The sequence below is a fragment of the Penicillium diatomitis genome, assembly GCF_028827545.1.
Source record: "Penicillium diatomitis strain IBT 30728 chromosome Unknown utg000004l_segment0_segment0, whole genome shotgun sequence".
NCBI classification, from domain to species: Eukaryota; Fungi; Ascomycota; class Eurotiomycetes; order Eurotiales; family Aspergillaceae; genus Penicillium; species Penicillium diatomitis.
In genome coordinates, this window is record NW_026623176.1 from 1,989,458 (window position 1) to 2,016,486 (window position 27,029).

At 51.2% G+C, this 27,029-nt stretch overlaps 10 protein-coding genes across 10 annotated transcripts; 7 read left to right on the forward strand and 3 right to left on the reverse strand.

Annotated features, from left to right (window-relative positions):
- Positions 1 to 338: 338 nt before the first annotated feature.
- Positions 339 to 2,389, forward strand: N7539_003965 (kinesin-3 family protein uncB; the record flags this gene model as incomplete). Its single annotated transcript, XM_056933567.1, has 2 exons — positions 339 to 624; positions 723 to 2,389. 2 exons carry the CDS (start codon positions 339 to 341, stop codon positions 2,387 to 2,389), a joined length of 1,953 nt encoding a protein of 650 aa, XP_056791108.1.
- Positions 2,390 to 3,022: 633 nt separating this feature from the next.
- N7539_003966 (translation initiation factor eIF2B subunit delta) lies at positions 3,023 to 4,753 on the forward strand (the record flags this gene model as incomplete). Its single annotated transcript, XM_056933568.1, has 3 exons — positions 3,023 to 3,433; positions 3,502 to 3,690; positions 3,764 to 4,753. The coding sequence occupies 3 exons, from the start codon at positions 3,023 to 3,025 to the stop codon at positions 4,751 to 4,753; spliced, it is 1,590 nt and encodes a 529-aa protein (XP_056791109.1).
- Positions 4,754 to 5,221: 468 nt separating this feature from the next.
- N7539_003967 (uncharacterized protein) lies at positions 5,222 to 5,847 on the forward strand (the record flags this gene model as incomplete). The annotated part of the gene is made up of 2 exons (XM_056933569.1): positions 5,222 to 5,224; positions 5,287 to 5,847. 2 exons carry the CDS (start codon positions 5,222 to 5,224, stop codon positions 5,845 to 5,847), a joined length of 564 nt encoding a protein of 187 aa, XP_056791110.1.
- A 323-nt stretch (positions 5,848 to 6,170) lies between these two features.
- Positions 6,171 to 8,277, reverse strand: N7539_003968 (DNA-directed DNA polymerase alpha subunit POL12; the record flags this gene model as incomplete). Its single annotated transcript, XM_056933570.1, has 3 exons — positions 6,171 to 6,344; positions 6,413 to 7,883; positions 7,955 to 8,277. 3 exons carry the CDS (start codon positions 8,275 to 8,277, stop codon positions 6,171 to 6,173), a joined length of 1,968 nt encoding a protein of 655 aa, XP_056791111.1.
- Positions 8,278 to 9,037: 760 nt separating this feature from the next.
- N7539_003969 (CRAL/TRIO domain protein) lies at positions 9,038 to 10,123 on the forward strand (the record flags this gene model as incomplete). Its single annotated transcript, XM_056933571.1, has 2 exons — positions 9,038 to 9,725; positions 9,792 to 10,123. The coding sequence occupies 2 exons, from the start codon at positions 9,038 to 9,040 to the stop codon at positions 10,121 to 10,123; spliced, it is 1,020 nt and encodes a 339-aa protein (XP_056791112.1).
- Positions 10,124 to 10,750: 627 nt separating this feature from the next.
- N7539_003970 (uncharacterized protein) lies at positions 10,751 to 11,181 on the forward strand (the record flags this gene model as incomplete). Its single annotated transcript, XM_056933572.1, has 2 exons — positions 10,751 to 10,835; positions 10,862 to 11,181. The coding sequence occupies 2 exons, from the start codon at positions 10,751 to 10,753 to the stop codon at positions 11,179 to 11,181; spliced, it is 405 nt and encodes a 134-aa protein (XP_056791113.1).
- A 224-nt stretch (positions 11,182 to 11,405) lies between these two features.
- N7539_003971 (MATE family efflux transporter) lies at positions 11,406 to 13,023 on the reverse strand (the record flags this gene model as incomplete). Its single annotated transcript, XM_056933573.1, has 2 exons — positions 11,406 to 12,289; positions 12,369 to 13,023. The coding sequence occupies 2 exons, from the start codon at positions 13,021 to 13,023 to the stop codon at positions 11,406 to 11,408; spliced, it is 1,539 nt and encodes a 512-aa protein (XP_056791114.1).
- A 965-nt stretch (positions 13,024 to 13,988) lies between these two features.
- On the reverse strand, positions 13,989 to 16,038 carry N7539_003972 (uncharacterized protein; the record flags this gene model as incomplete). Its single annotated transcript, XM_056933574.1, has 7 exons — positions 13,989 to 14,183; positions 14,248 to 14,375; positions 14,444 to 14,518; positions 14,581 to 15,207; positions 15,272 to 15,361; positions 15,417 to 15,730; positions 15,809 to 16,038. The coding sequence occupies 7 exons, from the start codon at positions 16,036 to 16,038 to the stop codon at positions 13,989 to 13,991; spliced, it is 1,659 nt and encodes a 552-aa protein (XP_056791115.1).
- Positions 16,039 to 17,345: 1,307 nt separating this feature from the next.
- On the forward strand, positions 17,346 to 18,940 carry N7539_003973 (agmatinase; the record flags this gene model as incomplete). The annotated part of the gene is made up of 7 exons (XM_056933575.1): positions 17,346 to 17,480; positions 17,584 to 17,771; positions 17,829 to 17,912; positions 17,984 to 18,205; positions 18,263 to 18,573; positions 18,641 to 18,791; positions 18,853 to 18,940. The coding sequence occupies 7 exons, from the start codon at positions 17,346 to 17,348 to the stop codon at positions 18,938 to 18,940; spliced, it is 1,179 nt and encodes a 392-aa protein (XP_056791116.1).
- Positions 18,941 to 20,824: 1,884 nt separating this feature from the next.
- On the forward strand, positions 20,825 to 26,336 carry N7539_003974 (uncharacterized protein; the record flags this gene model as incomplete). The annotated part of the gene is made up of 4 exons (XM_056933576.1): positions 20,825 to 20,981; positions 21,128 to 21,451; positions 21,535 to 21,713; positions 21,783 to 26,336. 4 exons carry the CDS (start codon positions 20,825 to 20,827, stop codon positions 26,334 to 26,336), a joined length of 5,214 nt encoding a protein of 1,737 aa, XP_056791117.1.
- Between the last annotated feature and the right edge of the window lie 693 nt (positions 26,337 to 27,029).

Here is a 27,029-nt window from a genome sequence, read left to right on the forward strand (position 1 = left end):
CCAATCCCCGCCTCGGGACGACTGCGCGCTCAAACAAGAAACCACGACCGGTTAGAACTAAGAGAGCAAACAACCTGGCAATTCCCAACTGTACGCAATCATCTCTGCTGATACTACCTGCACTCTCTCCCATGCACTCCCAATACCATTCGATACTTGTCGACTTTCGACAAAGCTCGTTAGATCTGTGACGCTCTACCCCCACATTTGAACCCCCCCCCCTCCCCCCCCCCCCCCGGGATTCGCCCAACTAGAGTTGCATGTACACTCACTTGGTCGAACGCCGACGCGACGCCGTCGATGCTTGGGTCTATTTACTAAGAAATTACAGCTACGAAATGGCGCTAGATCCCCGATTCTATCGACACATCGGCCATGCGCATGGGCCGGGGTCAATCTCATCAGCAACATCGTCCGAGTCCTCTGCGTTTACTGGAATCACATCGCCTAGCATGCATTCAACTTCAGCATCTGCTGCGACGATGCGATCAACAGCATCTAGTCCTTCTCTGCGAGCCCGAGAAAGCATTTCTGTCCCGGTCAACCGTCAAGATGGAATCGCAAGCTCTGCGCCCGGCGGTAATGTGCGTGTGGTCGTGCGAGTGCGGAAGTTCCTCCCACGAGGTACGTTGTGCCTTGAAGCTGAGGTGTAGCAGCAGGATATTCAGTACGCTCCATGCGACTGGCGCAGGATGCATGAGAGACTGACAGCGCAGTAATAGAGACCGAACGCCAGGCGGAATGCTTGATTGAAATGGACCCTGTCACCCAGATGACACGCCTCAAAGCCCCGACACCCAGCGCTGACGACCGTGGCAAGCCCAAATCCCAAGCTCGAGGGAAGGTCCTTGAGGATAAGTCCTTTACCTTCGACAATTCATTCTGGTCACACGATGAGCAAGATGAGCACTATGCGCACCAAGAAGACGTCTACAATTGTCTGGGTGAAGAATTCCTGGACCACAATTTTGAGGGATATCACACTTGTATCTTTGCCTACGGCCAGACGGGCTCAGGAAAAAGTTATACAATGATGGGTACCCCCGAGCAGCCTGGTCTCATTCCACGAACCTGCGAGGACCTGTTTGAACGAATTGAGTCTTCGCCTTCTCCGGATATCAGCTACAATGTCCGTGTATCTTACTTCGAGGTCTACAATGAGCATGTGCGGGATCTGCTGGTTCCCAGAACGGATCCACCTCATTATCTCCGCATTCGAGAGTCGCCATCAGAGGGCCCGTATGTCAAGGATTTAACGGAAGTCACGGCGAGGAATTACACCGAATTGATGAAATTTATGCGCAAGGGCGATGTATCGCGAACTGTGGCAAGTACCAAGATGAATGACACATCATCACGATCTCACGCTGTCTTTACGATTACTCTGAAACAAATCCACCACGATCTTTCCACAGACGAGACGACTGAACGAACAGCTCGTATTCGTTTGGTCGACCTCGCAGGTTCTGAACGGGCCAAAGCAACTGAGGCGACAGGTGCCCGTTTGCGTGAAGGCTCCAACATCAACAAATCATTGACCACGCTCGGCCGAGTCATCGCAGCCTTGGCTGATCCGGAGAAAGTTCGCGGGGGCAGGAAAAGCAAGTCGCTGGTCCCATATCGAGACTCAATCCTGACGTGGCTCTTGAAGGATAGCCTAGGCGGCAATTCCAAGACAGCCATGATTGCTTGCATTTCTCCAGCCGACTACGAGGAGACCCTCTCAACTCTTCGTTATGCCGATCAGGCCAAACACATCCGCACTCGCGCGCGCGTCAACCAAGACAGCGTCTCGGCTGCCGAACGTGATCAGCAAATCGCCGAAATGGCGGAGACTATTCGAACACTCCAGTTGAGCGTGAGTCAAGCGCATGCCAACGCACGTGCGACCGAGCTTCAGGACGAGCGTCTGGAAGAGTACCAACAGAAAGTGGAAAAGATGCAAAGACTCATGGAGGAAACCAAGATGGTCAGCGAGTGTAAAATTCGTCAGTTGCAGACGGAGAACGAGGCTCTCCGTATGCATCTCAAGCTGGCTCTCGAGAGTCTGAAAAACCCTATTCCTTCCGTCGCCATCGAGTCGCCCGGGCAATCGGCCGAGGAAGAAAATAGTCAGCAAAGCCCGGAAGGATCTCCAATCATCGATGCGTCTGAATCCGAGCCAGAGATTTGGGAGGATGAAGATGACGAGGACGACGACGAGACCATCATCTTTGGTAACGACGAGAACGAGGCGCATCAGATGCAGGAGCGCATGCAAGACCTGCTTGGTGATCTTGGTTTATTCAAACGCAAGCTTGCCTCTGACCACGAGCGTTGGCGTCGTAATGATCTTCCAGCAGTCCGCACACGCCGGGTACTCGGAAGCATTACTTCGAACGCTCTTTAGGGCGTTGGACCTCGCATTTTGTCTTACTATCGTTCAAGCGTGTACATTGGGCGTTGTATGGGGCGGAACCCTGTCCATCTTGCGATTGGCATAGCCATTCTTCTACGAAATGAGCCCGGAGCAAGGTAGTCAATAGCCTTGCGTGATGTACCTCATTGTTGTATTGGCTCCTTCGCCACTCATTTGTTGACTTTTGTGATTTTAGCGAGAGATTCCCTGCTATGAGTAATGAAACCCAAGATGAATCCCTGTGTACTCGAAAGTGGTGTTGAACCAAGAATAGATGACTGATTGTAAAAGCCCGAATTTCTTCAATACATTGTCGGCCTTGGCGTTAGTAGGCAATCAAGTAACCATCTAAGAAAGGTGGATCTACTCATCATGAAGACTGTAGAGAAGAGAGACAAATACCTGACCAGGCCCTAACTTTGAGGACGTGCAGATGCGGAGGTGGAGGGAAGAGCGGTTCAATTGCGCAGGCGGAGAGAAAGGCGGTCCCATTCACGCGGTGGGCCGGTTATGCCATCACTGCCATTTTCTTTCAGTCAATAATAATCAATGTCCCTACCCACCGAGCAACGCTAAATTGAAAGCTTAGCCCCCTCGTTCTTCGAAAACTCAAGTCCAGTCATTATGGCTGACTCTTCTGACATGGCTCAGACAAATCTGCCTGTCACTGCATCCACGCAATCGCAGACGACTGCTACGGGCGATCATCCCACTTCACAAGTGACTCAGTCCTTGCCAATCCGCGAAGCCAAGAGCACGAAGACCCCCACCTCCGCGGACAACGCAAACGCAAAGAAAAATGTCGCACCAACGCCCTCTACGTCGACTACTGATGGCTCGACCGTTGCAGGAGGTGAGAAACCGCTTACACCAGCGGAGCTGAAAAAGAAGGCCAAGGCAGAGAAAGCGGCTCGACGCGCAAAGGAAAAGCTTGCCAAAGAGGGCGGGGCTGGTGCTGCTGGCAGCCCAGCTTCTGGAGCGCCCCAGGGTCGCCCTCCTGTGACGCCGAAGAAAGACGCATCGGGGGAAGTATGGGTCAGAAAGCACAGCGGGCTACGCATACCCGCCGAGGATCTGCCCCCACTGGTCACGGCGGCGACGAGCCCGTGAAAAAGGAGGATAAAAGTGTTGCGGTCTTTGGCCATCTCTATGGTCAGCCGCGACGGACGACCATCGCCGGTGCCGGCAAGGAAGTGCATCCTGCAGTTCTGGCGCTTGGTCTGCAGCTACGTGACTACGTTGTCTGCGGTAGCAGCGCTCGCTGTGTGGCTACGTTGCTAGCCTTCAAGAGGGTAAGTTCATGGCCTTGGTCGGCTTTCCCTTTGGCAAGACTCTCCCATGGAACTGACTTTTTGACTACTTAAGGTCATCGAATCGTATACGACTCCACTTGGTACCTCACTCTCGCGCCACTTGACGACTCATCTCTCACACCAGATCACATACCTCTCGACATGTCGACCTCTCTCGATCACACAGGGTAATGCTATTCGCGCCTTGAAACTCGCGATTTCGTCCATTGACCCGTCCACCCCCGAGCTCAGCGCGAAGGCTACCCTTTGTGAATTCATCGACAACTTTATCCGTGAGAAGATCACAGTGGCCGATCAAGTCATCGCCGCGAGCGCTGCGCAAAAAGTGCAAGATGGAGATGTCATCGTCACGTTTGCTGGCAGCTCTATCGTCAAGCAGACCCTTCTTTCAGCACACAAGCAAGAGAAAAGGTTCCGCGTGTCGATCATCGACTCGCGACCTCTCTTTGAGGGGAAGAACATGGCTCGCGCCCTGGCCAATGCAGGTTTGGATGTCGAATACTCGCTCGTCCATGGCATTAGTCATGCCATCAAAGACGCCACCAAGGTCTTCCTTGGTGCTCACGCCATGACCAGCAATGGCCGTCTCTACTCTCGTGTGGGAACGGCGCTTGTGGCCATGTCCGCCAAGGAACGTGCCGGGGGCGTGGAGGTGCCTGTCATCGTGTGCTGCGAGACTGTCAAGTTCACTGACCGTGTTGCCCTGGACAGTATTGTTGTCAATGAGATTGCTGATGCTGATGAGCTGGTCTCCGCTCAGTCTGCACAGCAACTCACTGGTGTCACTGATCCTGTGGCTCCCTCCAAACCCGACAACAAGAAAGGCGGCAAAGGTGCATCCAATGCGGCAAAGCCTGCCACGTTGGCTTCTGACCTTGAAACTTCCTCCTCACCCCTGAGCAATTGGAAAGATAATTCCAATCTCCAATTGCTCAATATCATGTACGACGTCACGCCCGCCGAGTACGTTGACATGGTGGTTACGGAAATGGGAAGCTTGCCACCAAGTGCCGTTCCCATTGTTCACCGAATGACCGAGTGAGTTTAAAGTCATCTTTGAAAAGTTATGAAATATGAATTTTTGGAGTTGCCACTTAGACAGTTGTAAGGGTTCAATGCTTGCCTCTGTTATGTTATTTCGGTTGTTGTACGAATAAATAGTGCGCGGACCGATGGATTACACTAATCTCGATAATGCCTTCTTGATATTCTTAATTCAACTTCAAGCCATTCCTCTGAATAGAGCATGAGGAAACATAATGAACTTACTGGCCAAACTTGGGCCTAATTCTGTATGTATCTCAACCAATGGGCCCTGATCTATACCCGTATCTTAGTTCCCTTGGCATGCGGGCATTGGAGGGCGGTAGGTTCGATAAGCAATGTTCTGCCGTCCTTTTGTCAACAAACGTCAAGTTCGCAGCATGCGTCCAACAAACATTCTTTATTACGAAATCTTCAAGTCGAACACCATACCAAATCGACCCAGAAACTGCAGGTCGAGTCGAAGATGGTAACTTTCGCCGTTCCCGAGACAATTCACAATCGCGAAACCAGCAGCTAACTCTTCCCCAGAGCAAAGATTCATCCGTAACCCACCTCCACATGCACCAGCCTCGACTGGCCGACCTCTTCGAAGAGTTCACAAAACCACATCTATCGGCCGCCACGATCGCCTCCGGCTCTGCGCAGAACTTCGGTCCACCACCAGGAGGCCATCAGCCCGGCAATGCCAACGCAGCAACATACGGAGCTGCCTCACCTGCTACCATACCTTCCTTCCTCCCCATTGAAGACATCTACCTCCAGCCGCAATATCAGCCACCAAACCCCGAGGACGAAGACGACGTTGTGCCGGATCAACATGCGGCGTTTGGTATCGCTCGGGCAATGGAGCGGAGACGAGAAGCCGTCTGGAGGGATCTCGGACTGGAGGCTTTGGTGAATGGCCATGGCCATGGTGGAGGTGGAATAACGACCACGACTAGTAGCAGTGGCGCCGGGGGCGTGATTTCTGGGCCGGCGGCCACTTTGCGCGGGAGTAGTGGCGGTGCGGCGGCTGCGTCGTCTACTGCGGTGCGAGTCCGCAATGCAGGCAGGAAGATGGGGGGTCGTCGGGTGATCAGTCTGCGATGAGCTTGCGAGGTGTATTTGCTCTTGGCAGTACTTCGAATTTGTCGACCTTGGGGTTAGGCTTTTGATTTCCACGGGCGTTGGGATGTTTTTCGCCTGATTTTCTTGCTGTCCTTTCTGTTTTACGATGGCAAGAGTTCAACTACGATGCCAATGGGAGGGCGTTCAGATGGGATTGTCTATTTGTGTGTTTCATTGAAGCGTTTCATTCGTTGAAAGGTCCTTTGAAGTTGCTTCTTTGCCGGTACAGACCACTTGGTATACGCCTGCAAACGCCTAGGTATAATGCAATGAGATTAGTTTTTGGGTGAGAATCAGCGAATCGTCTAAATTCGATTGATATCGACTCGAGATCGTTCATAAAGCTTGTGGTCGAGTTGTTTTGACTCGCGCTCCTCGTCTGTCACGCCTCGCGGGTGAATAGCCATTTGAGCAAAAGAGCCGGCTGCTTTGCGTTTTGACAGCGTGCCTGGGTTGATGACCAAGACACTGTCCACAACCTAGGTATCTCATTGTCAGAATATTGAAGTCAACGGATTACAACGAGAAGGAGCTACAGGCTGCTGACCTTTACAAAAGGAGGGAGCATGCTTGGAACAATCAAAATATCAGGGCGAACGTTCCACCACTCCCCAAGCTTCATGTAGGGGATATCGACCATTGCTCCGGTGCCTTGACCCGCGTCTGAGCCGGGCTTGGGAAGATTGGCGCGCGCAGTAGGAGGGAAAAGGGGGAAGAAATGACGTTGTTCAACGAGGTACTTTGGCAGGCGGCTTAGGAGGTTACCCTCGGCAGGCCTACCTTGGAGAACCTCCTCCCGACGAAGCTCGGAGAGAACGTCGTGGGAACACATACCGACCACAGTCTCATTGAAGGAAAGTGTGACTGGGTTGGACACCATTCGGACCTGCTTGGGCAGTCCGAGATCTTTCTTGGAAAGCTGTTCTTGAGGCCATGCAACGTGGCGACTGATCATGTCCCGCACAGACGGAACGATCACAATCGTGATACTTGGCACAGCCTGAGCAAGACGTACTAGAGGGGCAGAGATACAGTGGCGGAACACAGTGGTCATGGTCATGGTATCTGGGTCTACTCCCTTGATTTCTGGCAAATCAAAGTCGCCGGAAGCGAGCAACGGATGCTCAATGTCTAGGAAAGGACCCAAAAGTACCAGGCCATCGGCACAGCTGTCGGCAGCCTTTTGGCAGAGTTCCCGAAGGGCTTCAAATTCAAGATTGTCGTATGTTGTGTATGGTCCTGCCGCCACCATGACGTTCAAGGGTGAATTGGACCCACTGCTTTCGAAGCGCTCCGCGATATTATCCAGTGTCACTGCCGAGGATGCGGCAGGGGGCAAAAGTGGGATCGGTAGAACTTCTTTGACTGTGAAGTAGTCACCGCTGGGATTGATTCCTCGAAGAGCGACTATTTGACCGGGAAAGAAATTCAATGAGGGCAGCGAGTCCACTTTGAGTGGGATACGTCGCCCAGCGCCAGTTCGGCGTGACATCTCCAGCACCAAGGAGGCTGGATTGAGTTTCCCTTCCAGGGAGTCAGATGCGATACGGCCAACGGCAATGACTTCGCTCGTGCTTTGTGTGGCCGCACTGCCAAATGTGATATCATCGGAATCATAGTGCTTCTGGAATATCGCCGCAAATTCGTCAATCCGGTCATCGAGAATCTCCGATGCCTCTGAAAGACGCATGCCCATGGGCTTGTATCCAAATTTCTTCAGGTCTGTGTTTGCAGTGGGTCGAATGCGTGCTTCGGAGTAGGGCGCCATCGGAACATCGGCGAGAGCAAGGTGCGCATTCAGGGTTTCTATTGTCTGACCTGCGTTCGGCCGCTCCGCAAAGGGCACTGCAGGGCCATTTGCTGCAGTTGTTGGCGTTTTCACACCAGCTGGGGTTCCAAATTTCTCAACTCTGCCTACCTTGGGTGTCGTCGGCGACGTGAACTCGGACTTTCGTTTAACTGCCCCGGTACCATTCATTTTGCGAGCATTAGCGGTATTCGGTGTCAATTCGTCCAACCTATAGATTCCCGGGTTATCATTCAGCCCACACCACTCCCAAACGAGATCACACCTGACGTAAGGACTCACATCCCGAAGACATCGGCACCGGACGCGGCGCGCGGCGTTGCGGTAACGGTGCTCCTCTTTTCCATTTGCCGCCCAAGTTTACCGCGACTTTCACGTTCCAAAGCTTCTTGCACGTCTTGCTTGAACCCGCGAACAGTATCCATACTCAATTTGAGCTCGTCACCCATCTTGATACTGTAGGACTCCCATTTGTAGAACAGCTCCTCTGGTGTGATCAAATGGATCCTCAGAATCGACTGCAATTCGGCGAGTATGTCCTTGGGTAGGCCATCTGGAAAGTGAGCTGCAAACAGCTCATTGAGCTCATTCGTCGTGTCGGCCATGGCTGTGAACTTTGAGAGATGGACACCCTCGCAGCTTGAGAGGTATCAAATTGACAATAAACGTGTCGCACTGTTCACCACTTTGGCCGAACGAGGACGCTTCGAACGCGCCGCACGCGTTCCTCCGCCGAGACGCGGTGCTGACATAATCGCTCTTATCGGCGCGGGCGCATTCCACCCCATCGTGGGGCTGAAACTCACCGCCCTGGCCGGTCGGTGCGACCGGGACGGAACGGCCGTGGATTAAGTTGTGCCATGCTACTGTAATTCTATCGCTGGAGTAGTACTTTGGAAGTAGTCCAAACTCAAACGTGATAAATACGTTGAGGAGTAGTTGTACACAAGAATCTTTAACTCATCCTAATGAGCGAGGGGCCTATGTACAGTTGTGCACAGCGTCAGCTCTTCACGACCAGGCGTCTGCTGTCCTCGAACACTCTTGATCTACTCTGACCTCGGTACCTCAAATCTAGACGTGTTCAAGTCGCGGAAGCCTGCCATTAACTTGGAAGGTACCGTACCTGGAAGCCTTGGCCACGCATTAGTCACTTTTTCCACTTGGTGGAGCTCCACTGAGGAGGCTGCCAGGGGACTAACCCGACTCAACCATCTTTTTGTGTTTAGACAGTCGGGTACACCCCAAGGTCTCATCATTGTAGTCGGGCGGTGTTGGACTCTGCAAACCCACTCACATAGTCTGAAATTTGCGGAAAGCTTCGTGGTGAATCCTTGGAAGATCATTAAGAGCTTTCACTGAGCAATGGCTGCCAAAGACTCTTTAGCAGGTGAAAAGACTGCCGCTTCGCCTGTGGCCACCGCCCCTGGCGTTGTACAAAAACCTCTCATTCATCCGGCCGACGATGCCAAACCTCAGCCACCTCCAGCCTTGACTCCAGATCAGCAGGCCAAGTACGAGACCGTTTTAAAAACGGTCTCTTCATGGACCACTGTGCCCATCAAGGCTGAGAAGAATGCTCCCACAGAGCCCATCACCGATGACGAGCGAATGTGGTTGACGCGTGAATGCATTCTTCGATATCTTCGTGCTACCAAATGGAATTCTTTCGAGGCGGAAACTCGACTACAAAAGACCTTGACTTGGCGCCGCGAGTATGGCCTGGACAAGCTGACACCTGATTATATCTCGATTGAAAACGAGACTGGCAAGCAAGTGATTATGGGATACGACGTCCATGCACGTCCATGCTTGTATCTTTTGCCTTCCAACCAGAACACCGAGAGGAGTGATCGTCAGATTCAGCATTTGGTCTTTATGTTGGAACGTGTGATTGATCTCATGGGTCCCGATCAAGAGACATTGGCCCTCCTCGTCAATTTCAAGGAGACCAAGTCTGGCGAAAACGCCTCTGTGGGCCAGGCCAAGCAGACCCTGGACATTTTGCAAAATCACTACCCCGAGCGACTGGGTCGTGCTCTGGTGATCAATGGTGAGTTGAAATATTCATTCTTTGCGTGGTTTGTTCTGTCCAACTGACTCGGCCGATCTTTCCCAGTGCCCTTCCTCATCTGGGGTTTCTTCAAGTTGATCACACCGTTCATTGATCCCAACACCCGGGAAAAACTGAAGTTCAATGAAGACTTGCGCACGCATGTTCCCCCTAGCCAGCTCATGAAACCGGTAGGCGGCGAGCTTGAATTCCAATATGATCACTCGATCTATTGGCCTGCTCTCAATGAGCTCGCTCAACAGCGACGTGATGCTTATCGCGAGCGATGGATCCAGGGTGGCAAGCAGATTGGAGAGTATGAGAATTACCTCAAGGGCGTTGATATCCCCAGTGTATCGCAGGTCGCGACTCCTTCCGTGACTGGTAACATGTTCTAGAAGCGGACAACTCGACCCATTGTCCAAGAGCCCAGGACGCTCTACAGATTCGTTCCTTGTGATCATTTGCATAGATTTTGACTTTTGTACAATTATGCGGTGTTATACATGTTTCACAAATACCTCTTGCATACTGCGACGACCTCATGAAGGAAGACGAGTTTCGGTTTGACTTTGGGGATATCTCAGGCTCCTAATCAAGTTGTTCCTGTCAGCAGGTGCTCCTTCTTTGGCTTCTCATTTACCCCTCCTGGCCAGGATCTACTAGACCCAAGTCACGGGTACATCTCTGAGAGACATCCATTGAGCATGAATTTTCGCCTTTTCACAGTCAGAGTTTCACAGTCAGACCATTAGCAGTCTCTGCCAGTTTGGGTCATTGTTAGATCCGTGTGTCTTTTCTGCTGCGAGCTCAGATGGGGGCAGTGTATACTATATATGTCGTTCTCCATTCAATAAGCTCGGGTTCATCATTCAGCGAGTAATGGAACCAGATCTCTGGAAGAATCCCTCGCTTCGCCGAACCCTCCATCGAGACGAATGAAACGCTTTGGTAGACCGCCGATAGCGGAAATGCGCAGCGGACACTGTATCGGTCCCTGTGTCGCGGCGATTTCAGCCTTCACGATGATTGCTGGTTCACAAAGCCGTGGGACAGAAAGGGCGGAAAGCCGGGCCAACGGTCATGCAAAGTTCTGTATCGGTATTCCAAGTCTGTGAAGAATCCGCCTTTGGAAGCTTTGCCCTCCAAGCGCGACCACATTCGTGTCGACGTTGACGATTTACTGGAGTGGGTGACATGGGATGGAGGCGGCCTGGGAGATCCCTTGACATGCCCTGCTGGGAAGGTTGCTCTGGAGGTACATCGCAAACTTGTAACCGCTGACGGTGCCCGAGAAGGGTACGGTGTTGTAGCGAACAGCGATTTCACCGCGAATCAGACTTTGACCGAAGAATCGCGTGCGCAAATGCATCAGGACAGGGCTCAACTGGGCGAAATCTCTGTTGACGAGCGTGGCGGAAGCATTGATGAACTACGAAAGTCTTGTCTCGCATAAACAGGCCTGCCACCGCCTGTGCCGCAGTGGGAGGGGGAGTTATACGGACCTCATGCAGGAAAGGAATATGTGAGGGATTGGTATGCTAGGATGAGAGAGGAAAAGGGCTGGAAGCTTGAGTAGGGCTTGGGGCTCGTTCCTTGCTTTTTAGCTTTAAACAAGAGCCCTGGTACCCGTTTTGTCTATTGGTATCCAATGCATCTTTGTATTCGTGTCTGTTCTCCTTAGTTTCCCGGATCCATCCTGCTGAAAGCAATCTCAACCTGCTTCTCCCACTGAGTCAACGCAACTAGAAGCCATTCTAAAGTGCCGGCACAGTATAATGCAACACACTGCCCGACCCAGAGTCCTTTCAATCCCCAGCCATGGAACGCCAGATAGATCCCAAGCGGCAAGGCAAAGCAGTAGTAACTGACAATATTCACAGCGGCTCCGAGATGCTGTCGCCCCATACCTCGGAGACTACCACCACAACTCCCATTCAGTCCGTCCGCGATCTGAAAAAGTGCAACAAACGGCATGATCTCCGCCACCAACTCAACAACGCGTGGATCATTGTTGAAGATCTTCGCAAAATGATTGCGGGTCCCCATCAAGACGGTCAATACCAGGGTGGCATACAGGATGGACAAGACAGCCGATGAATGAGCAGTCACCGAAGCCCCCTTTGCATTGCGTAGACCGAGCTGATTGCCCAACCGCGACGAGGTGGCGACTCCCAAGCCAAACGGGATGGTGTTGAGGATACCATCTGCCGTCATGATCACGCTCTGCGCTGCGAGTGGAATTGTTCCAAGACGGCCTGCGACGAGCGCAACAATCTCAAAAGCCCACCACTCTGTGCCGACGTGGAAGAAACCCAGAATGGCGAGTTTCGCAAAACTTCCCAGGTTCTCAAAGGCCTTTTTTGACCATCCGCCCCAGCATTCAGACCCGGCGATGAAACGGGCATATAAGACTAGAAGGAAGAAGGAAAGCCAATATGAGATGCCTGCGGCAATTGGACCGGCCATGATTCCGAGATTGAAGGTATAACATAAGCAGTAGCATAGACCGGCGTTGAGTGGAGATGTTATCATGAGAACATAGGTCCCGGCTCTCATGATCCCTAGAGAGAAGCCATGGAGATATTAGCGCTGTCTCCACTCTGCTAAACGACTAGAGTGACTGTAAACGCGGAAACGTACCTTGAGCTTGAAGAAACTTCTTCATCGTCTCAAAATAGATGTAACCCAGACCACCGGGAACAAGCGCCGTCAAGAAACGAGACGTTTGATAAGACAATTCCGGGTCCTGGCCAAGCGCTTGAAAGACTGAATTCGAGCATATCCAAAGCACAGCAACAGGAATGTACAAAAGACCGAGAACCAAGAATGCCCGTTGGAGCAGAATACCCAAATCATGCTTATTCCCACTTCCTGTATAGCTCGACGAAGCAAGTGTATCCAGCGCCGTTGTGCCGCCAAGCGCGATCATCCATCCCGTGACGAGCGCGAACATCATGGCGAAGGCGCTGACGGCGAGATTCATGGGTGACGAATGTCCGATGATTACCACGGTGGCCGTCTGCAGGCTCATTTGTAAGGTGTAGGCTAAGATGACGGGGACCGAGTTTTTGGTGAGAGTCCAGAATTCGGTCAGCAGTCGCCTTAGGCGTATTGGTTGGTGATCATCGTCGAGTGCGGCACGGGTGTAGTCGTCTGAAGGATTGAAGTCCTCGGGATCTGGGAGTGGCTTTGGTAGGAGTGAAGTATACTCGTTGGGGGGTGTTCTTTCAGGGTCATAAACATCAGTTTGAGCATCGGACAAGGCCCGTTGGGAGGTTCTGGGTGAATAGGGCATGTCGTGCAACTTCTGATAATTTAAAGAGAGCAATTGAGAGACAATGAAGACGTCGTGCAGACTTGAATGACGCCAGTTGTTTTCAATTTGATGCGGGCACACTGGGATGATGGAATCGATGGGATTAAAGACTGGAAAGGCAAGCCATAGTAGCTGAATTGAAAGGATATCTTAGCCATATACAGGTTCATCTCACTTTGGTACAAATGCTCTATGCAAGAGAATCGGATATAGTATGAACGATAGAAGCCTCCGATATAGTGGAGACCGCAAACATGGCGGCAAAGTGGCACGGAAGGGACGGAGTTCAGGTTCAACAAGCGCATCTGCAACTTGTTTGGCGATATCGCTGTCTCTCTGATAGCAATATCGGTCGATCAGAACTCTCTTATCTATGACTTGGTTATTAGAAACCTTTCCATATCGCTCAATGCAGAGCATTGGAGATCCCGTTATCTAACAAAGTACGGGGAAGGCGGGGCTCAAACTTCTCCAGACATTGTCTCGATTGGGAAGGTTGATAGAGCGAGCTCTCGTCGCTTATTTGCTGGTATCAATAGGTAGAGATAGGGAATGAAGGCCGATCAGGTCGCTTTGAATCCGGTTCTGATCAGATAATGGAAAAAATATACGGTCTGTTGATCACGCTCTCAGCGAACGTGTGAGACAAGATTGCACAATGATGCAACACCTACTCCCAGAGCCTAGATCAACTGAAGCATTTTGCCGATCTATTTCTTGTTGGATTGTGATCCCTCTAGCTGATGCGGTAGCGCTTGAATTGCTTTGGTTTCTGTTGACCAAATAACCGCCTACCCATTCACATATTAGGTAACGAAATAGTTCATAAGCTTTTCAAAATGATATGTTCTAGACCCTGGTAGAACTTCGCAGCATTTTGATCAAGAAGGATATTATAATTGGTATTCGATGATCTTCTTAGTGGGGTATTCGGAGCATCTGATCTATACTGCCGAAACTTGTAGAATACTGTCATATTCGGGGTTTACCCAGGAGGGCTGCGCTGCCTTGCCCCTCATGATTCCCCCGAACTTATGCAGAGCACCAAAAACAAGGAAGCCTCCGACAAGAACAATCAAGCCTTGCGTGGTGAATGTCCACGTCCAGCCATCAGATGCTTGCCATGGCGCAATGAAGAACTGGCATCTTGGATCAGCAATTGCCTTGATACGCATACCATTGTGTTTGCGCAACTTGACTCACAGGGTTGATAAAGGCGCTCAAATTGAGAAAGACAGAATAGAAGGTGACCACACTCATCGATTGCAGTGGGTAACTATCCACGATGTAACTGCTCGTCACCGTGTTTCCGATCTGAATACCAGCCGCAACTGTCATCTCATTAGTTCAAGTATCCCACAACGTAGAATAGGGACTTTCATAGACGCCTGGGACGTACAGAGGAAGAATGCGACCTGTCCCACCATCCAGTGGTAATTTTTGTCAATACTGACTCCCCACAGAATCAAGCCAACTGCGCTACAAGTCAGTTTGGGTTCTCGAACCACGACAACGCCAAATTTTCTGTCAACATACCTGCAGTGACAATGATCGCAGGGTAAGCTAGCCACAATCGCATTTCAGCAACACGAACATTGCCTTGCTTTTTGGACAATTTCCGAACAATGAGATCACTCAATCTTCCAGAACAGAAGATTTCTGACAGAACGGTGCCCAGAAAAAGTCCCAAAAATAGCAGCCCTTGAATTAAAGGTTCATAGTTCGGGTAGGCAGCAGGAACCATGGTGATCACACTCAAAACCCACCAGTACCAAAGGAAACAGTATCCGATCACAGCAATCGAGACAGTTGGGAATCGGAAAGTGATGAAGAATCGGATAATCGAATCCCAGGGCTTTGGATGACGGACTCCGGGCACAGGGCGCAGGTTGATAAAAGGCAGGCTTTTGGTTCTGCGCATGCTCACTTCCAGTGATACCATGTTGCTTTGCCTCGCGGTGTCTGTGTTTCCATATGCGGTCTTCTCGCTAACTTCAACTCCATCCTGTCCCACAATTGTGCTATTGCATCGAAGGAGCATGGTCTGTCGAGGATACAGTGTCTCTGGCATGAAGAACAATTCTAAGACCAGGAGAAGAGCGAATAAGATTGCATTGAACCAATTGATCCACGCTGGGCTGACCAGGTCAAGGAAGCCACCAACTTAGCCATTGAATGAGACGTTAGCACTTGGAATTCCAGTCAGCGGGATCAGATAAGTCCTTACAGGTAGGGCCAAGGAGTAGTCCAGAGTCGATTGCCAAAACCCACAATCCCAGCTTTTGCCCTCGCTCGTAGTCAAAGAAGAGATCGTTTACTAGGAGAGCGTTATTATGTGTGTCGCGATTTCTTCGTTTATTCATGGAGCTTACCAACAGCCATGCCCACTGTCGCAGCTGGGCTGACACCAAAGCCTTGAAAAAAACGAGCTGCCATGTATCCAGCATAGCTATCGGCCACGGCGGCCCCGACTGTCGAGGCCAATGCAACAAGTGTTCCGATCAGGAAAATCAAGCGGCGACCATAGATGTCGCTGAGCGAGGACCAGATTAATGGACCGACTGAAAGCCCAAGAGCAGGCACGGCAACCGTCCAGTTGACTTGGTTATAGCTTATCTGATATTGATCTTGAATCGCGGTAAATGATGGGACGGTAGTCGTTGTGAGGTAAGTGAAGAGAAAATATCTGCGGAATGATTGCAAGGCTTAGTCTGACAGTGCCTTTGTGCGTTTCCTCGCCAAGCTGTGGGATACCACTACTTACTTCAACATCACAATCCCCAAGATGACATGCTTCTGGAATTTTGACCAGTTGAGCGGATCTAATGGATCGGTAGTCGGTTGGGGATGGACTTTGGCCCCTTCAGACCTGTCTCTGGGTTCAGACGCAATGTGTGTGACGCCTTCATGAACCATATCGTTGTCAATCTGGTCGATTGGTGCACAAATATTCGGGGCTGTCGCCGTTTTCTCGAGCTCCTTGTTGTCCGCCATAGTGTGTATGGTTTGTTGCTTTAGTTGCTAGCTGGCTGGGCCAATCTCCGGTTGATCTTGTTCCCGACAATGGGACTTTGATACTCAAGTATAAGTTTGATACAAGAGTGCATAGACCGTGCCAGCGCTCACTAAATCTATGGTCGATAGGGTAAAATTTTTGAAATTCATTCAACTCTCTCATCGAGCGGAAGACACAACTTCTATATTCACAATCATACTATCTCTTCGGTTGCACTTGTTCACTACCGACGTAAACGCCTTCAAGGGTGAGTGAGTATGATCTACTGAGGCTTATCAGCAAGTAAATGATTCAAATGCTTAACCTCACAGGTGTGCCTTCCGCGCTAGTAAGGAACCTTGTCCAGTAAACGAATAGTAGCTTTGCGATAAAAATCCTCAAACAACCCGACTCAATCGCAGGTTTGCCACCCTGGATTTCCCGTCCACCAGCTCCCATTTCAAACACAAGTCATCAACTCTACTTCAAGGATGATCATTGACGATCATGCCGACGATAATCGGCATTGTCTAGCACAACAAAAGCTTGACGTTGCCGGCCAGAACGGGATCTGTGCCAACTCCGTTGTCGGCGCTGGCCTGCATGGGGGTGAACGCCAATAACGAGTCGGCGATAAGCGTCTCAAACAGTCAGCCCTAACTGACGGGTTTCCACCTCCGGGACTTTTCCCTCTTCCAACGTCTTATCTTCTGTATACTCTCCCGGGTTCCTGCTGAAGATGGTCTCCTCCGGACTTCCATTTTGGTCGATGAGATGTTGCCTTCGATTCTCAATTGGCTTAGCTTCTCCAGATATTTTGAATTGCCCCTCGTTCCCCGCAATATGCTATGTGGTTGCTCCTCCCGATTCGGAAGGCAGATAGAGAGCAATATGATGATGTTGATAAGCTGCTAATCGATCAATCCGTGGTCGGATAAGGTTATCGTACTGTACAGCCTCGAACGACGTCAGTCTTCAACTTTGAGCGACATAGATTGACAGAGCAACTTCTCAAAAAGGGCAACGGAAGGAGACCGGGCCTTGAAAGACACGGAAGCGCTCATCGAGTCTAGCAGACTGGAGAAGAATAGGAACAACTTGACTCCAAAAGACCTGGTCCTGCGTTTGTGCAAACGGTGAATCTCCACCCACAGGGAAGAATCGAGTGTCTATCTGGTTCCAGTTGACCAGTTCTGGACATATAATTGAGGCGTGGTCGCTCTCTTCCCAAGAAGTTCTGAACTGCATTCAATTGAAAACCCTTCATCTTCGGCAAAAAGCGCCCTTGACTGATTTGATTCTCACCATGATCAGCAACTATCTTGCGCTTCTTGCGCTTTCCACACTTTCAGCTGCACATGGCGATCATGGGCAGGTCCCCATGTCGGGTCCTCATAAGAGTCTGTGGTATAACACACTTCCTGGAGATGGCGGCACTCAGGTGAGTCTTCTCTCGCGATATGATCTTGGTCGTGAACGAATCTTTCACAGACGGCCGAGTTTCCATCGAATATCGCAACTAACAATGTACTCGGAACATCCAGGCCGATTCCGTCTTCTCGGGCATTTCCACCTTTGGTCGTCTCCCCTACTTCCCCTGTCTTTCCAGTGAAGATGAGAGCTACGATATCGCGTTCCTCGGTGCTCCCTTCGACACGGGTACTTCATACAGACCCGGTGCTCGTTTCGGACCGAGTGGTATCCGCCAGGGCTCGCGGCGACTCAACTTGTAGTAGGTCACGCCGTCAAAGAAAAAGTCTTGATCGGGGAACTAAGCTCAGTGCAACAGCGGCGGGTACAATGTTCCTCTGGAAGCAAATCCCTTCGTCAGCGACCTGAAGATCCTGGACTGTGGGGATGTCCCAGTGACCTCGTATGTGATCAATCCTAAGCAGAACAGACACTGTCTATTGCGCGACTGACACGATAACTTCCGTGACTTAGCTACGACAATGCCTGGGCAATTAAACAAATCGAGGAAGGGCATAACAGTGTGCTCATGCGAAAGCCTTTCACAAATGCTCATAAGCCAGGTCTCTCTCGAGCTGGCAAGACTTTGCCCCGTGTGATCACTCTTGGGGGCGACCACACAATCACGCTGCCATTGCTGCGCAGTATCAACAAAGCCTATGGACCCGTTACCGTGATTCACTTTGATAGTCATTTGTGAGTTTTCTAAATCTGGGAGACTTTTTCGTCCTCCAAAACTGACAAGCCGCTCAGGGACACTTGGAAGCCCAAGGTGTTCGGCGGTTCACCGAGTCAAGTGGCCGCCATCAACCACGGCACTTACTTCTATCATGCCGCGATGGAGGGTCTGCTCAAGAATGACACCAACATCCATGCTGGTATCCGTACTACGCTCTCTGGGCCATCAGACTATGAGAATGACGGATACTGCGGCTTTGAAATTGTGGAAGCCCGTGAAATCGACACCATTGGCACTGATGGCATCATTAAGAAGATCCGGGACCGTGTTGGCACGGAGAACCCAGTGTATCTGTCTATTGACATTGACACCCTTGACCCCGCTTGTAAGTTCCATTTTGCCCTGCTATTTTCTTTTTCAATGATCATACCTAACCTTGTTGGTACTCATAGTCGCACCCGCCACGGGCACCCCCGAAACTGGAGGATGGTCGACTCGTGAGCTGCGAACCATTATCCGCGGTCTAGATGGACTCAACTTTATCGGTGCGGATATTGTCGAGGTTGCTCCCGCTTATGATACCAATGCGGAGCTGTCCACGATGTAAGTTGTCCTGTTCTTTCACTTTCATCATGTCAGCAGCACTAACCTTTTCCGTAAACAGGGCGGCCGCCGATGTGCTGTACGAGGTCCTCACCATTATGGTGAAGAAGGGACCTCTCTCAGTTGACGGTCGCGAGCACGAGCTGTAGAAAAGGCATGATGAGTATATGTAGGAATGAGATACTGTTCCGACTTAAACCGCACTACGCACATGGCCAAGCCGTGTGCATACTGCGTAGGTGGTAGTAGGGGCCTACCGTACCGTAGGACTTGGCTACTACGGAATACAGCCTCCCTTAGAACCTCTTAGCGATTAGTCTCTATCAATATAAGGAGCCATCTTAGATCCCTTACTCTGGTTTAGACTATCCACTAGGCTACGCCTAATATTCTAATCGCTTTAAACAAATCTGTTTGTATGACATGTGATTCTGCCGCTCACCACAGTCTATAACTTAGGTAGAATCTCTCCCCCATAGCAGTCTCACTCCTCATCCCTCTCACACATCGATACTGCTGGCCCCCCTGCTGTAGCCGTATCTCATCAAGAGGTACTTTGGTCAACTTATCCGAAATTACAACGGACTCGGAGTGGGTACCACGGAGGCATGGACTTATTTACTGCTAATGCTATGCTACAGTGTAGCTTCCAAAGAAAGCACTGCCACGCCTGCGGCCTTTTAGATCAACATGGTCGACAATTGCTCATACTTTTCTCCACCCTTTATACTGTTCATACTGTTCATCGCCGACCGATCATAATTGGGCCTGATTTGATCAGTCGAAATTTCAGTACTAGACATATGTGGTGAGGAAAAGGCAAAACTCAATTTCAAGCGCGCATAGGATATGAGTTTGGCTAATCCAGTAACGGAATCTTAGCCGTTCTCGGACTTTTTTTTTTCTTCTCTGGAGAGTTTAAGGTTAAGACAACCCGATGTCTGCCCCTGAACCAAAGCCGGGCGCCCACGGGTAATCAGAAAGGCAAACATTTGGAGGTGGATTGATCGATGACAGGCCATCTGCCTAGGTACTAAACAACCCTCCAAAAGCGTGTATACTTTTACTTGTGACCACTGACTTGTAGTACAAGCCTAGCAGGTAGTGGTACCAGGGTAGGTCAGGTACCTTAGCAGTTATTACTAGCTACTGTTAGTGTGTGCTACGCTAGGAAAATAGTCTGCCAGTTGGTCTCCATTCCGTTCTTCCCCAGACTCCAGGCAACGTGACCACTCTCTTGTTCTACATTCTGCAGCCTTCACAACACACACGGAATGAAGCGCAAACCTGAACCACTTCCCTGCAGTGTATCAGAGCATCCTCTCCAGGCTTCGACAGAGTCAACACTCAAACACTCGACACGGGCTGTCCCCGTCTTCCAATCGCGATGGGCCCCCAAATGTGGTGGCCCGTCTTTTGGGGCCCTTTTGGGTGCTGGCTCGACTCCACAATTCTCGTCGATGGCAGTACAGACTTGCCCAGTCTAGACGTTGTTGCCCCCTTTCAACCTCCATAAAGCTAATCCGCCCAGAGTTAGTCGGTGCACGGTCGTTTTTTCTCCAGACGGCCTGTGGATGCTCGGATCGAACCATTCTCTCAATTGATATGATCGCGGCATCAATTCACACTACACACCCACACTCATCCTGAGGTCCTCGATCGATTCTTGAGATGTTGTGTTGTGCGCCACCGTTGAGTAGATACGATTCCATCTGATTTATAGTACCTCTGCGCAGACCGACGGCAATACTACGCTTGTACGACACCATCGCAACATACGCGCCTGTCCTTTGTTAGCCCGTTTTTTTTTCGCTCATGCCCTGTGGGCTTGTTTGCCGCCCAAAATTTAAGGGGCTGCGGTTCTGGACTAATTCGTGTTCCCCCCCAACGAAGTTTAGACATTTCCCTATCGTCGCTCTCCCTGATGACGACTATCTTCTAAACTTTCCGACGAACATTCCATCCCACATTACACTGACGTCTGCTCTCGCCCATCTCCTTTTTTCCACCAGGCGTGGTTTCTCCTGGGGAGAATGACCGTCTCACCGCCAGCGTCACCAGCCGGGGCCACCCCGCGGCCCATCAGTGCGGTGATGCGCACGCCGCGCAGCAATAGTCGCTTGAGCATGAGTAGTCGAAATGGGGGAAGTCGCGCGTCTGATGAGGATGGCAAGACGGCTGTCAAAGTTGGTATGTTCTGATTACACGAGGCAACTTCTTCCAACATCCTTTAATTCCGCCCGACGTGGAGCTATGGTAGCGGCGCGTTCACCTTCGGAGAGCCAGCATGACGACAATCCATGCGAACATTTGCTGACTGAAGAAATGTGGTGCAGCTGTCCGAGTGCGACCGCCTCTCAAGCCGACTGATCCTGGGTACGAGTTGATCCCTCAACGATTTCAGCGGCCTATGGTTCACGTCACCAGCCCTACAAGTGTCGCAGTCGACGTTCCTCAAGGTCGCAAGTTGTTTGTTTTCGACCGTGTCTTTCCAGAGACCGTGGAGCAGGATGGGATCTGGGAATATCTCAGTGAAAGTGTGAGCTCTTTTGTGCAGGGCTACAATGTATCCATCTTGGCATATGGCCAATCGGGAGCTGGTAAATCCTACACCATGGGCACTGCAGGCCCCAGTGAACAGAGCATGCCATCGGCAATGGGTGAGTCGCTTCCGTGGTGTCTAAAGGGAAAGATAAGTAGGCCAAGTAAAACCGCTGACCGAACCCCCCTTACCTCGACACAGGTATTATCCCCCGCGCCGCGCAAGCCTTGTTCGAAAAACTCGATGGACCAAAACATTCACGCAACAGCTCCAACTCGACTGGTCTTCGTACTCCGCAGCGTTACTCAATGAGTTCGGCTTCAGGCTTCGCACGACCGGCCGTGGAAAAGAACTGGCAGTTGAAGGCAACTTACGTCGAGGTACCGCACCACCACATAAATCATATCTCCATCTCAAGCATCCTCCAATTGACAATGGCCTGTGTCTAGATTTATAATGAACAACTGCGCGATTTACTGCTCCCCGAGTCAGTGTCTGCGTCAGATCGCAGTGCGGTGACCATCCGCGAGGACGCCAAAGGCCGCATTCTCCTGACAGGTCTTCACCAGGTCAACATTAATTCCGTCGAAGATCTGATCGGGGCCTTGACCCACGGATCGACCATTCGTCAAACTGACTCGACCGCAATCAACGCCAAATCATCTCGCTCCCATGCGGTGTTTAGTCTGAACCTCATTCAAAGGAAAACCACAACACAGCCCATGACTCCGAAAGAAAAACGCATGTCGATGCCTGTGGATTCCATCTCGGGCGGCGACTCTGTCATGGTGGATAGCAAGCTCCATTTCGTGGATCTGGCAGGAAGCGAACGTATGAAGAATACGGGTGCATCTGGCGAGCGAGCCAAGGAGGGAATCTCGATCAACGCCGGTCTTGCGGCCCTGGGCAAAGTTATCTCACAGCTCTCGTCTCGGCAGTCGGGCTCTCACGTATCATACCGAGATTCGAAACTCACTCGACTCCTGCAGGATTCGCTTGGTGGCAACGCCTTGACCTACATGATTGCTTGTGTGACCCCGGCCGAGTTCCACCTCAGTGAGACGCTGAACACGGTTCAATACGCCCAGCGAGCGAGAGCCATTCAAAGCAAACCTCGGATCCAGCAGATTGCAGACGAGGGTGACAAGCAGGCTCTGATTGACCGCTTGAAGGCCGAGGTGGCTTTCCTCCGTCAGCAGATTCGTAACTCCGAAAGCACCGATCGACGGGAACCAGCATCCGCCGAAAGAGGTGATCATCGCAAAAACGAACGAGTCATTCAGCTCCAGAACCAACTCCTGGATGCACAGGAGAGTTACAATGCCCTGAGCCAGCGCCACACCAAACTTATCTCTCAGCTGGCTGATGAATCAACACCGAAGACGGAAGTCGACAATCAACCCGACGATCTGGGCAAAAGCTCAATCGAGAGAATTCAGAGATCGAAATCATTTGCTGAATCTGTTGAACAGGTTGTCGTCGAGTACGAGAAGACCATCCAATCGTTGGAGTCGTCTCTCTCCGAAACCCGTGCTTCGTTGGCCTCAACGGAAAGCGATCTTCTCGAGCGTGAAAGCAAATGCACGTACGTCGAGACGGTGAATTCGCAGCTTCAGTCTCGGCTCCAGAAGCTTCTGGACCGCGAGGCGAGCACCGAATCTTATCTGCATGAGCTTGAGTCCAAGCTCGACGGAGCTTCTACTGGGGAGGAAAAGCACGCCACTATTGTCGACGAACTTCGCAAGGAGCTTAGTCGTGCCCGCGAGAATGAAGCTGGCTGTGAGGAATATATCTCCACACTGGAAGACCGTCTTGCCGAGGCGGACCAAGACATGGAACTGATGACGCGTGAAGTGATTCGTTTGGAACATGTAATTCAACGCCAACGGGGTCTTGGTGCACTGGACAACTTGCTTTACGACCTGGACACCAGACACGAGAAAAAGAACAACGAGGAGCAAGTGCAGGTCGATGACACGGATTCCCCTCACAGTTCTCCTCAGATTAAGGTTGCTCACCACAAGCACACTCCGTCTCTGGATGTTTTGAACGAAGCCTCAGAGACTGCGATCCCAGATTCCGACGAGGACCTCGCCGAACCTATTCCGGAAGTCGACGAAGAAGATGAGTCGAGCGATGTGAAACCGGCGAGTGAGGTTCATGAGGTGCCCGGTGCGGACCTCAAGGTTCTGGAAAGCGTGACTAGCCAACTTGAAGCGCGCCGTACTGAAGCGGCCGGGGAAGAGGCAATCGCCAGCCCTGCGCAGTCCAAGTTTGTCGTCGACAAACTCGAAACTGTGACTCAGGAGCTTTTCGAACTGCGCCTGAGCCACGAAAATACCCTCAGCGAGTATGAATCGCTTGAGGCCAAGTACGAGGAAGCCTTGAAGGCACTCGCAGAAATCCAACGCCATAGGGCGGATGAGTCTCGTCACCCTGCACCTTTTGTACAAAATGAAATGTCTCGTCCACTGTCTTTTTTAGACGAGACCGCCGCTCCGACCTCGAAGTCTGGAGCACAACATTCATTCTCGCAGTCGCTCTCTTCGGAATTGTCCTCGGCCGCGGAGTCGCCGCGTTTGCGCGAGCTGTCTGAGGACCTGCATGAAGATGGCGTGGACACTCCAGCAACTGCAATCGGCTCTACGGTCGTCCCTTCTACTGGCAAGGAAGATGCCGAGAAAGTTCGCAGGGCGTTGGCCGAGCACCAAGCTGATGCTGACCGCATCACTCAGAAGTACGCCGAATTGCAGATTGAACATGAAGAAATCCTCGCTCTGGTGGAGAAACTAAAGGCGGAAGCGGAAGCTCAGCGCCAAAAATCTACTCCTCCTACCACGCCCGGTTTCAAGATGATTCGGCGCATGACCAGCCAGAACCTTCTATCCGGTGTCGATCGCGCCCATCGCTCGCTCACTGCTCTCCGAACTATTGCTCAAGAGGAGCTCTCTAGCAAACCTGAAGTTCACCAGCACTTCGAGGCCAATTTGGATGCGACCATGCATGAGCTGTCTTCTCGTATGGAACGTTTACAGTCACTAGAAGCGGAGAATCAGGCTGTCAAGAAGGAGATGGAGATGAAGTCAACTATCATCTCCGGGCTCACTCGCGAGCGTTCAAGCCTGCAAGGGGCCTCTTCCGTTGACATGGCCCTTGTAACGCAATTGCGCGACCAAGTTGTCAGCCAAGAGAACCAGATTCAGGAGCTCTGCGAAGCTCACGAGACCCGAGAGAGGCAGCTTATGGCGGAGATTGAGAATCTCAAAGCCCTTCTCAAGAGTCAGGAGGTTGCTACTCGGGCCCTAGACGCCGGGGCTGAAGAGCAAGACAAAAAGATCAACGCCTTGGAGGGAGAGTTGACTGAGTGGCGGGGCAAGCACCAATCAGCTCTCGAGTCTCTGCAAGCCTCTGAGTATCAGCTCGCTACTACCCTCCGCGAGTTAGAGTCATCACTGGCAATCGTGGAAGCTCTGCGCTCCGAACGATCTGTCCCCCTTGATTCCGCTCCTGATTCCGAGGCCATCACACGAGCTCTCGACATGGAGCGTGAAAGGCAGCAAGAGCTCGTTGATGGGCTCAAGAAAAACATTGAGGAGCATCAGGGAACCATATCGGTTCACATGAGCACAATCACCTCACTGGAGAAATCCCACGCTGATTTGCAAGAAAAATTACGCACGAGAACTTCTATGAACGAGCACGAAGCGCGGGGTGACGAGGCTCGTGTTTCTGAGCTTAGGCAGGAAATCAATGCGCATCGCTCCACCATTGCCGATCTACAAGACAAGCTTGCTTCTCTAGAAGACTCTCATCAACGTGAGCTAAGAGAGTTGGAGCAGCAGATCAGGGCTACCATCCAGACCGAACGGACTTCCGACGAGGCCATCAAAGACGCCGAGCATGAGAAGTCTATGGCATTCCTGCACCAAGAGATTGCTGAGTCTCGAGATGAGCTGGTCGTCTTGCTCAAATCAGTCTCATCATTGCTCAACGCCGATGTGACCAGCGCGACTCTCACGACCCAGATTCAAGATGTGCTGGCGCAGAAGCAACACTTCTCTGAGAAGTACGCTGAGCTGATGGACAGCAACGAGCACTTGCGGCAACGGGCTGAAACAATTGACGAGTTGACCCAGAAGCACGCCACTCAAGAGGCCAAGGTCAATGAACTGGCACTGCTAGTTGCAACTTTGGAGGACACCCTGCGTCAAAAGGACGAGCAAGTGAAAAAGAAGGAAGCTCTTGTGGAAGAGATCATGGCCGAGAAGGAGAAGAGCGTTCGCCTGGTCGAAGAACTTGAAGAGCAGATGACCAAGAGCTTCGATCAGCATCACAACCGTCTATCCATCATTCAACAGGAGCGCGACCAAGCACTGGAAGACGCGAAAGCCAAGATCGTTATTCTTGAAAAGGACATTGACACCTACCGCGTTCGCATTGAGCAGCTTGAGCTCCAGCTGAAGAACGGAACAGGTGATATCTCTCATGATCGCAGTAGTTCTCTCACCTCCAACCTGCGCAAGAGCGCATCAGCTGCGTCCTTGCCATCACCTCCTCCTGCTATTCCTCTGCCTCCCCTCCCGACCATTGCGTCTGCCACCAATGGCACGAGCAGTGTGTCTCCACCTAACTCACGTCACGCGAGCAAGGAACTAGTCAGCGCTCAGCTTGTTGAAGACCAGGAAGCTCGCATCCGTACTATTGAAAAGCACTTGTACGCGGAGAAGCAATTGACTGCTACGCTCGAGGAAGCCCTTGGTGACCTTGAAACTCAGAGCAACAAAGTCAAGACCGACTGCGAAACCTGGAAAAAGAAGGCATGGGCGCTCGAGGACGAGCTTTCCAGTCTGAAGAAAGAACGCAACTCTGCGCGCCTTTCTCTTCAAGCCGTGGAAGAAGAGCGCAGTGCGCGTAAGGAAGCTGAAGCCGCCCGAGCTCAGCTTGAGGAGCGTATGAATGCGCTCAACAAGAAAAAGAAGAAGAGCACACTGAACTGCTTCTAAGCAAGGTCATTCGCACCTTGATTCCAGAGATTTCTCTTTCTATAGAAGGTTTGACACTCGTGTTGAAGCATGACGTGCGCGCTTTTCCTTTCCGCCACAACTCGTAACGCTGATGATGGATATGCATGCCGAGAATCGCCCCTTTCTGATATCCCTCTTCATTTCAATTTTTGTGCCTGTTGTTGTTCTGTCTTTTTTCTTTGGATATGGACCTGCCTGCCGCCGCTTGCCATTGATGGATTCCATACAAGTTCGTTGTATTATGAGAAGCACTTTCATTCTGACATTGATCATTCGATACCTATTTTGCCTTGACGTTGATGTTTTTTGCCCTTCTTCTTCTTCTTCTCTTCTTCTCCTTCCAAACGTCCATCGTATCAACGCGATAGGCAGCTATCATGTACAGATTAAGTCTATTCTTCATTACCCCTTATTCCTTGTCATATAAATTTGCGGTACATCCAAGCAATCCTAATGCTCTTTACATTGAAGGTGACTGCGGGACCATTTTTAAATATGAGCCGATCAATACGTGATGTGCTTGTTTCGCGAGATATATACATTTGTCAATCCAATATCGTTCTTGGTGGAAGCGTGTGTGCCTCCAGTTCAGTGGTGCCTCGTCTATTGAGTGTTCATAGGCATGCCACGATGCTGACTCCCAGGGATATAGAGGAGTTGAATGCACGGCTG